The sequence below is a fragment of the Ovis aries genome, chromosome 2 (genome assembly GCF_016772045.2).
Source record: "Ovis aries strain OAR_USU_Benz2616 breed Rambouillet chromosome 2, ARS-UI_Ramb_v3.0, whole genome shotgun sequence".
NCBI classification, from domain to species: domain Eukaryota; kingdom Metazoa; phylum Chordata; class Mammalia; order Artiodactyla; family Bovidae; genus Ovis; species Ovis aries.
The window spans coordinates 89,928,147-89,938,332 of NC_056055.1; the positions used below are offsets into that span (position 1 = coordinate 89,928,147).

Consider the following 10,186-nt stretch of genomic DNA (forward strand, 5'->3'; position numbering starts at 1 on the left):
CAGACCTGGTAAACTTCCTCAATGCTTTGTACAAGACATTGCCTCTTCTTCCTTCTCTGCTTCCTCCCTCCCTCTCTCCTTTCCATTCTTCCTTCCTTTCTTTTTGGCTGTACAGCACTGTATTTGGGATTAGCCCCCTAACCAGGGATCAAACTGGCACCTTCTGCATTGAAAGCTCAGTCTTAATCCTTGGACCACCAGGGACATTTCCACTAACTCTTCTTTCCACATGGCACTCTAGGTAGGGTCCTGGCAGCAGTGTTTCAGAAACCCAGGTTAAATAAAAATTAAGACTGTCACAGAGTTACAAAAATTTGTCAAGCAAGGACAGAAATAATTAATGAGTTTGCTTCCAATAAAGCAAAGAAAGCAAAATTAAATTCTCAGTGTAATATAAAGAACTGTAGTTTAAACAGAATTCAATAAAATGCTGTTTAATACTCATATACATTTAATACCATAGCAGTTCAGTTCAGTCGCTCAATCATGTCTGACTCTTCGTGATCCCATGATCGCAGCACGCCAGGCCTCCCTGTCCATCACCAACTCCCAGAGTTCACCCAAACACATGTCCATAGAGACAGTGATGCCATCCAACCATCGCATTCTCTGTCATCCCCTTCTCTTCCTGCCTCTAATCCCTCCCAGCATCAAGGTCCTTTCCAATGAGTCAGCTCTTCACATCAGGTGGCCAAAGTATTGGAGTTTCAGTCTCAGCATCAGTCCTTCCAAAGAACACCCAGGGCTGATCTCCTTTAGGATGGACTGGTTGGATCTCCTTGCAGGGTCTTCTCCAGCACCACAGTTCAAAAGCATCAATTCTTTGGCACTCAGCTTTCTTCACAGTCCAGCTCTCACATCCATACATGACTACTGGAAAAACCATAGCCTTGACTAGACGGACCTTTGTTGGCAAAGTAATGTCTCTGCTTTTCAATATGCTATCTAGGTTAGTCATAACTTTCCTTCCAAGGCGTAAGCGTCTTTTAATTTCATGGCTGCAATCACCATCTGCAGTGATTCGGGAGCCTCAAAAACTAAAGTCAGCCACTGTTTCCACTGTTTCCCCATCTATTTCTCATGAAGTGATGGGACAAGATGCCATAATCTTTGTTTTCTGAATGTTGAGCTTTAAGCCAACTTTTTCCACTCTCCTCTTTCACTTTCATCAAGAGGCTCTTTAGTTCCTCTTCCCTTTCTGCCATAAGGGTGGTTGTCATCTGCATATCTGAGGTTATTGATATTTCTCCCAGCAGTCTTGATTTCAGCTTGTGCTTCTTCCAGCCCAGCATTTCTCATGATATATTCTGCATAGGAGTTAAATAAGCAGGGTGACAATATACAGCCTTGACAGACTCCTTTTCCTATTTGGAACCAGTCTGTTGTTCCATGTCCAGTTCGAACTGTTGCTTCCTGACCTGCATATAGGTTTCTCAAGAGGCAGGTCAGGTGGTCTGTATTCCCATCTCTTTCAGAATTTTCCACAGTTTATTTTGACCCACACAGTCAGAGGCTTTGGCATAGTCAATAAAGCAGAAATAGATGTTTTTCTGGAACTCTCTTGCTTTTCCCATGATCCAGTGGATGCTGGCAATGTCATCTCTGGTTCCTCTGCCTTTTCTAAAACCAGCTTGAACATCTAGAAGTTCACGGTTCATGTACTGCTTAATACCATAGAGCAAATATTTAAATACAGTCATTAAAATATTTCAAAATATAAACATTTTAAACAAGTTAAATACGATTAGTATTAATTGTATTTAACTATTAATAAATTCATACATATAAAAATACAGTGCTATGAGTGTTTTAATATTCTTACTTTTCAGTTAATTAATACTTACTCCCCCACTTCAAGGCCGATACCTTAAAAGACACCCTGAAAGTCCCAAAGCATCTCCAGGGGCGCACAGCTCCCACGTCCTCGGCCCGGGTGGGGACCGCGCTCCGACTCACCTCCAGGGCGTCCCCAACACCGTCCTTTCGTCCGGTCGTCCGGTCGTCGCGGCCAAGTTCCCCATTCCCTGAACTGCCCCTTCATCGCGCCAGAAACGAGCCGGGATCTGTGAAATCGGCCCTAACTCGCTCTAATTCTCTGCCTCAAACCCCTTCGTAAACGTATTTTCTTTGTAACGACATGCAGTGTCGCTCAGTTCTGTCCGACTCTTTGAAACCTCCATGGACTGTAGCCCACCAGACTTCTCTGTCCATGGGGATTCTCCAGGCAAGAATGCTGGAGTGGGAGCTGTTTCTTGCTCCAGGGGACCTTCCCAACCCAGGGATCGAACCCAGGTCTCCCACATTGCCGCCAATTCTTTACGGTCTGAGTCACCATAAAAGAACTTTGTAAAAATGGCCTCGCTCAAATTTCTGGCCGAAAAGAAAGCACACACACACACACACACACAAAACAAACTCAGGGGAAAGCAGAAGACGCAAGGTTCCGGGCTTGCCACCACACAAAAATGTCTCCGACGAGGGCTCGGAAGCGAAAGCTTCTTAGTGCACTATTAAAGCCGCACCAGCTTGGTCTCTGAGCAGCGACGCTTTTCCTCTCTGGCTGCCAAACCCGCTGAAACGAAGTCTCAGGACTCGCAAACACTCTAAGAAAACCGGTAAGACCTCCTCCGCCTTGCGGCTTCCTAGAGAAGCGCTCTCCCAGGACCCGGCGAAGAAACCTTTCGCTCACTGATTGGTGGTGTCCGCGCGCCCCCTGTTGGCCCTCCAGTGAATCACAGAAACTCTCTATGGCCAAGATCTATTTGCTAGTGGCAGGAGTGATGCTCTGCTCCATCCCTGCTTGTCCTCTTGACAACAAAGAAATCTTCACACTTTTGAGACAGATGAAAACGATCCCCTCCCAGTCATGCCTAGAGCACAGACACGACTTCAAGTTTCCTTGGAGAAGAGAGAATATCACCTCAATCCAGATGACTCAAGGCACCTGTTATCACCACCTGATGCTCCAGCAGATCTTCAACCTCTTCACCATGGAGAGCAGCTATGCTGCTTGGAACAGCACCCTCCTCGACAAACTACTCTCCAGCCTGGGTCAGAGCCTGGAACAGCTGGAAGAAGTGACTCTGGATTGTCCCGATTTGGGAACTGATGTCTGGAAGTATTTCCAAAGAATCCATCTCTACCTGAAGGGAAAGGAATACAGCCTCTGTGCCTGGGAGGTTGTCAGAGTAGAAATTGAAAAGTACCTTTCCTTCATGTAAGAATCCTCAAGAAACGTCAACAGATACAATGAAAATTATACTTGCGACAACTCTTTACTCAATCAGATTGTTGTTTCCTTAGCTCTCCAAGGTGATCTGGACTTCTGTTTGCTTACAAGCTGAAAAATATCTGAAATAAAAATCCTAGTTTTACAAAAACATTTAGACAGAAAAACAAAGTCTCTTTTCTTAAATAAACGATTTTTATAACATAATGTAAAAGATCTTTATGTATTTGGGGGTATTTCTATTTTCAACATCTGAAGTATACTTTTTATGGAAGTTTTTAGGAGAGTATGTTGTTTAAGGCATTTGTCAGTTAACCTATTGTTCAGCCTCTGTAACAGGTGACCAGAAAAGTGTCAGGAATTTGATTCTAATGGACACTTTCCTTTCCTTCTTTAAAGAGCACAATGCAGGCCTTCTTGATCAAGTGACTCTTCTAGTTTGCTCTTCTCCAAAAAGTGAGTCAGGGAAATGGGTCCCCTTGTTTTGTAATTTTTCCGTCATTAACACATGACTTCAATTTTGTCTGTAGTACTTGAGTCTATTCTCCTTGAAGGCAAAGGGAAAAGATTAGTGGATCGCATGGGATGTTTCTAAGGGCCAGGGCTACACGGTGGTAAGAGCACTTCTGCTCATATTACCCAGCCCGGACTTACCCTCATGGGAGTCTCATTGCAAGGAAGTCAGGAAACAATGGATGATTAAGACAGAAGGAGACAAGTTCAGTGCACAAGACCATTTTTTTCATTTTTGCTGTGTTTGTCCTAATGGAGCTCTGGGTGGGTGTGCAAGGGGAAAACCAATGTTTTTGCTTGCACACACTCTGATTTAAACTCTTATTTCATAGTTTCAGCTTGGGGAAGATGATAGAGCTGTCACTCAGAGTTCACAGGATCATAGACTATTTGTGAGAAGCATTCAGGTTGACTCCCAAAGGCATAGGCCAGTGAGGAAAACATGTACAGCTGTAGCCAATGTGTTTCCTTACTACCTGAGGGAGGCAAGGAAAGAGTGATCAGGCAACTCCTTGCAAGTACTTGAGAATCACTGAACGAAAAGTGGACACTGAGTGTTCCACTCTCCATACCGCCCAAATTCTGAAAATGCAAACTTGAATAAAATATTTCTGCAGATGATCTTTAAAAAGTACCTCACACAAGATTTCATCATATCTTCCCTTGTAGAAACATGAAAAATCTCTAAATTATTGTGTTCTCACATCCTATATATCTAATAGATACTGGGTTTATTGTTTCTCCTATCGTTACCATCCTTGTGAAATGATGTTACTCAAATATTGATTGAGCTCAAGAAATGTTAGGGCCCAGACTAGATGTCTAGGAAATGGTGTTCAGTAAGATAATTTCTCTCCCTTCAGAAATTTTACAGACTCCGGAGGTATTCTGAGGATAAAACAGTGCATGTAGTATCTTACTATACAAGCTTCTTCAACAAAATAGCATTGACTGGGTAGTTTGCAAAGACCAGAAATGTATTGCTCAAAGTTAGTTCTCGAGTCTGGATATCCGAGAACTGTGTGTCAGCTTGGTCCAGTTGTGGTGAGAGCCTGCTTCAGGTCTCACACTGCAGAGTTCTCTCGTATCATCACAGGGCAGGAGAGGGACTAGTGTATATCCACCTCTTTTATAAGGGCATTATTTCCTTATGTGAGGCCTCCATTGCCACACCCTAATCACGTCCCAAAAGGTCTGCCACCTGATATCATTACTTTGGGGTTTACAACCTCATGATATGACTTTGCTGGGATCCTAACCATTCAGAACATAAAGGTCTTTAAAGTCTGCATGCTTGGCATGTAGAAGTAAGAAAATAGTCACACTGAGCATAAAAAGAATGAGCAGGTTAGTAGACAAAATAAAGAGACGAGGGATTCAGATCCAAACTCTAGATTTTCAACCTGTTGTAAGGCTTTAATTATTTCATGTCAAAACCTGGAAGCCAAACTAAAATGAAGCTCACCAGCCATGCAATGGAATAAAACAGAGCGTGGAAATGATCATTCATCATTCCTTGTGAGGAGTCTCTGAAGTATCTCAGGTCAATGTAGCAGTAATTGCCAGGTCGGTAAAGACCCACCAAAGAGTACTGTGGTAAACTGCCTGCTCATTGCTGTGAGCTACGAGCATCAGGGGAGTTTGAGTTCAGATACATGGCTCTGTGTACGACACCCGGCATGTTCTTTTCTGTCATGACCTCAGTTCAGGTCAGTCGTTCAGTCATTGGTGACTCTAATGACCCCTGAACTGCAGCACGCCAGGCTTCCCTGTCCATCACCAACTCCCAGAGCTTGCTTAGAGTCAGTGATGCCATCCAACCATCTCATCCTCTGTCGTCCCCTTCTCCTCCTGCCTTCAATCATTCCCAGCATCAGGGTCTTTTCCAATGAGTCAGGTCTTCGCGTCAGGTGGCCAAAAAATTGGCATTTCAGCATCAGTCCTTCCAGTGCATATTCAGGACTAATTTCCTTCAGGATGGACTGGCTTGTTCTCCTTGCAGTCCAAGGGACTCTCAAGAGTCATCTCCAACACCATAGTTCAAATGCATCAATTCTCTGGCACTCAGCTTTCTGGTCCAGCTCTCACATCCATACATGACTACTAGAAAAACCATAGCATTGACCATACAGACCTTTAGGCTGAAGTAACGTCTCTGCTTGTTAATATGCTGTCTAGATTGGTCATAGCTTTTCCTCCAAAGAGCAAGTGTCTTTCAATTTCCTGTCTGCAGTCGCCATCTGCGGTGATGTTGGAGCCCAAGGAAATAGAGTCTGTCACTCTTTCCTTTGCTTCCCCATCTGTTTGCCATGAAGCTATGGTACTGGAAGCCATGTTCTTGATGTTTTGAATGTTTTAAGTTTTCAGCCAGCTTTTTCACTCTCCTCTTTCCCTTTCATCAAGAGGCTCTTTAGTTCCGCTTCCCTTTCTGCCTTAAGAGTGATGTCATCTGCATGTGTGAGGTTATTGCTATTTCTCCAGCAATCTTGATTCCAGCTTCTGCTTTATCCAACCCAGCATCTCACATGATGTACTCTGGATATAAGTTAAATAAGCAGGCTGACAGTATACAGTCTTGATGTACTCTTTCCCCAGTTTGGAACCAGTCCATTGTTCCATGTCTGGTTCTAACTGTTGCTTCTTGACCTGCATACAGGTTTCTCAGGAGACAGGTAAGATGGTCTGGTATTCCCATCTCTTGAAGCGTTTTCCAGTTTGTTGTGATTCACAAGGTCAAAGGCTTTAGCCCTGTCGATGCAGTAGAAGCAGATGTTTTCTGGAATCATGACCTAGTTGAGGACAATTAGGGGTGAGGCATCCTCCTGAGTTTAATACAGTGCTGGGCACAGGCTGAAAAGTGTGTTGCACTTGCTACGTGAAGCCCCAGACCCCATTTACCTTCAAGGAAGGAGACTCCTAGTGGTTTTAGCAACAAACTCAGTATGACAGGTACCAGCAGGAACAGAGCGGAAATACCAGACTATTGGTATTTCATTATCTATTGAAATGTCTATTATCATTCCCGGAAATAGGCCCCGATGAGGCAAAATAGCTTGGTCATTTGTAAATGCCTTCCAGTAGTAGGAGGAAATCTGAGAAACTGCTTTAGCTACAATTACTTGTTGAGGACTTCCCTGATGGTGCAGTGAGGAAGAATCTTCCTCAGGAGAGACAGAGTCGATCCCTGGTCCAGGAAGTGTCCACCTGCCACGGAACAACTAAGACAGTGCTCCCCTGTTGCTGAGACCCTGCTCCAGAGCCCACGTGCTGCAGCTCCTGAAGCCTGCACGCTGGAGCCTGAGGAGGCCCGCACAGCAAGGAAACCAGGCTCTGCGAGGAAGAGCGGCCCCCACCTGCCACGACTGACGGAAGTCCGGGCAAGTGGTGAGGACCCAGGGCACCCAGAAGTGAATAAATAAACACCACAAAACAGCTTGTTGAGCGATTACACTGGGCCTGGTACAGAGGATACCACAGAGAAGAAGACAGAGTTCAGTCACTACAGAGCTGATTTGCCAAACACGGTCACATGTCTCTTATTTGAAGTTTGGAACATAAGGGGACAAGACAACATAAAATCCACTGTAAAATGAATTCAGGAGCAGAGCCAAAAGCTAAATCTCCCATGAAATAATATTTATCCCGTTCTGAATTAATTACAAAGATTGTTTCCTTTTATTTGAAAACGATAGACTTGGATTGGAACTTGAAAGTCATTTGGGAAATCTGAAATTTAATGCAAAGGAACAGAGAGAAAGATTCATATGGATGGTGATTCCTAAATCATGGTTTCTTACTGGGGATAATGCTACTTCCACACATGCAGGCATTAGTTTTCTGGAATATGAACAAATCTTGTCATTACAATGATTAGTGATTACACATCAAAGCTCAACCTGATACAACAAAATCCAACCCCTTAGTATTTATTTCTGTCTTTGGCCTTGTGTATCATACATTGAGCACTGAGACTGAGTTTATTGAATATAAACAAATTGCATACAAGATCAGTGGTGCATCCTAAGGTGACTAGATGGTTCACTGGAGGACTTTCCATCATTTTCTTGATCTCAAAGTCATATTGTGAGAGCTGCCCTTTCTGTACTTCTGAGAAACCATTGTCTGTCTCATGCATGTTGCTTATGTTTGAACCTCAGTGTGATTTGGGCTCCAGAAATTAAATAAAAATGGAAAACTTATTTGTAAATAAAATACAAAAAATATTATATTTTCTTACATAATTCTACAAAGGTGGTTCAACATGTCAAAGTCTTAAAGAGAAAAAATGTTGATAATATCCAGATGAATATCTATCAGGCAGTAAAACTAAAAATTATTTTCTGACATGAAGAAAATTCAATGATAAATAATTAAAGGAAATATTAAAGAACTATTTTAAAGTCATTTAATGATTCGAGCAGCTTTGAATGACTTTTAAGTATGTCTATATCTTGGTATATTAAAAGTATTTATTTCAATTTTATTTTAATATGTAATTGGATACATACCTACTTATATAAGTAAACACGTGACATTAAAAGTCACTCTGAAAACTGAGTTTATAAAGAAAAAATAAAATTCAGTACCTTTTACATTTAAATTATCGCTTAAAATTTTACGTAATTCTTAACTACACTGAATACAAAGAGTAAGATTTACACATACTTTTTCTATGTACAGGAAAAGATATTCATAGAGTATATAAATACATACACAGTAAATCTGTGTTATCAAAATTTCACAGTGCAGGGCAATTAAGAAAATATATCTAGAAAGGCTCTGTGGGCAGAAGAAAGAAGGGCAACATGAAAAAAGAAACGATTGAGAAGTGCTGCCCTAACCCACTGGAGAATGCAAACAGAAAAGCAAAACCAAAAGTAGAAAGTAAGAGGGAACTTTCAGAAAATGGAAACCATGGGCTCCTATTTAACACACAGGCCTGAAGGAAGGGCTTCAGGGAAGCTAGAGAGCAGGTTCACACAGTCACCCACCGCCCCAGGCCTGAAGCATCTGCAAGGTCCCGATGGCCGCAGCCTGGTCCTTACTCCTGGCCCTGCTGCTGCTCAGCTGCAACGCCATCTGCTCTCGGGGCTGCCACCTGCCTCACACCCACAGCCTGGCCAACAGGAGGGTCCTGACGCTCCTGCGACAACTGAGGAGGGTCTCCCCTTCCTCCTGCCTGCAGGACAGAAAAGACTTCGCATTCCCCCAGGAGGCGCTGGGTGGCAGCCAGTTGCAGAAGGCTCAAGCCATCTCTGTGCTCCACGAGGTGACCCAGCACACCTTCCAGCTCTTCAGCACAGAGGGCTTGGCCGCCGCGTGGGACCAGAGCCTCCTGGACAAGCTCCGTGCTGCACTGGATCAGCAGCTCACTGACCTGCAAGCCTGTCTCAGGCAGGAGGAGGGGCTGCGAGGGGCTCCCCTGCTCAAGGAGGTCTCCAGCCTGGCTGTGAGGAAATACTTCCACAGAATCACTCTCTATCTGCAAGAGAAGGGACACAGCCCTTGTGCCTGGGAGGTTGTCAGAGCAGAAGTCATGAGAGCCTTCTCTTCCTCAACAAACTTGCAGGAGAGATTCAGGAGCAAGGACTTACACACAGCTGGTTCAACACGGAAATGATTCTCATGGACCAACAGACCACACTTCCTCCTGCGCTGCCATGTCAAGGACTCTCATTTCTGCTGTCATTGCTCCCTGAATTGAATCAGCATGTCAAATGTTTTCTGGAATATTAAGCAACATCATATTCTACTCTATAGGCGCTGGTTCCTCACCGATGCCTAAGCTGATGTATTTACGTATTTAACTACCTGGACAAAGCTGATCTATCTACGTATTTAACTACCAATATTAAAATAAATAAAGTATTTTATTTATATAATAATTAATAATAATAATAAATAATTTATTTATTTTAATTGGGGGTAGGAGAAGAAGGGGACAACCAAGGATGAGATGGCTGGATGGCATCACTGACTCAATGGACACGAGTCTAAGTGACTCTGGGAGTTGGTGATGGACAGGGAGGCCTGGCGTGCTGCGATCCATGGGGTCACAAAGAGTCAGACATGACTGAGCGACTGAACTGAACTGAATATTTATTTAACTATTTATAAATATTTAAATTATTTTGTTGATAAAATATTATGTATGTATACTTATAGGAAAATGTATATTTTGTAGTCAGTTAATAATTTTTCTTCCTTTATTAAATTCTTACTGTAAAAGACTTACTTTGTTCTTTCGTTAAAACAGAAACACCAATCCTGAATGGCAACTTGATTAAAAAATGCATTTTACAATTCCTTGAGCCCTCTTTAGGATTTGCACGTTAGAAGTAAAAATACTCTAGCTCTAGCTATGTTGTTTATTGCTCTGAGGACATTGAAGTGAACATAACCACTCCAGTGCTTTTTGTAACTCTGAATTTTTTCAAAAAAAGT

The 10,186-nt window shown here is 42.9% G+C and overlaps 2 protein-coding genes across 2 annotated transcripts; both read left to right on the forward strand.

Annotated features, from left to right (window-relative positions):
* Positions 1 to 2,747: 2,747 nt before the first annotated feature.
* Positions 2,748 to 3,221, forward strand: LOC105601956 (interferon omega-1). The gene has a single exon (XM_012155325.4). It carries the CDS (start codon positions 2,748 to 2,750, stop codon positions 3,219 to 3,221), a length of 474 nt encoding a protein of 157 aa, XP_012010715.4.
* Positions 3,222 to 8,765: 5,544 nt separating this feature from the next.
* On the forward strand, positions 8,766 to 9,362 carry LOC101105632 (interferon alpha-H-like). Its single transcript, XM_027963937.2, has one exon. It carries the CDS (start codon positions 8,766 to 8,768, stop codon positions 9,360 to 9,362), a length of 597 nt encoding a protein of 198 aa, XP_027819738.2.
* Positions 9,363 to 10,186: the final 824 nt, after the last annotated feature.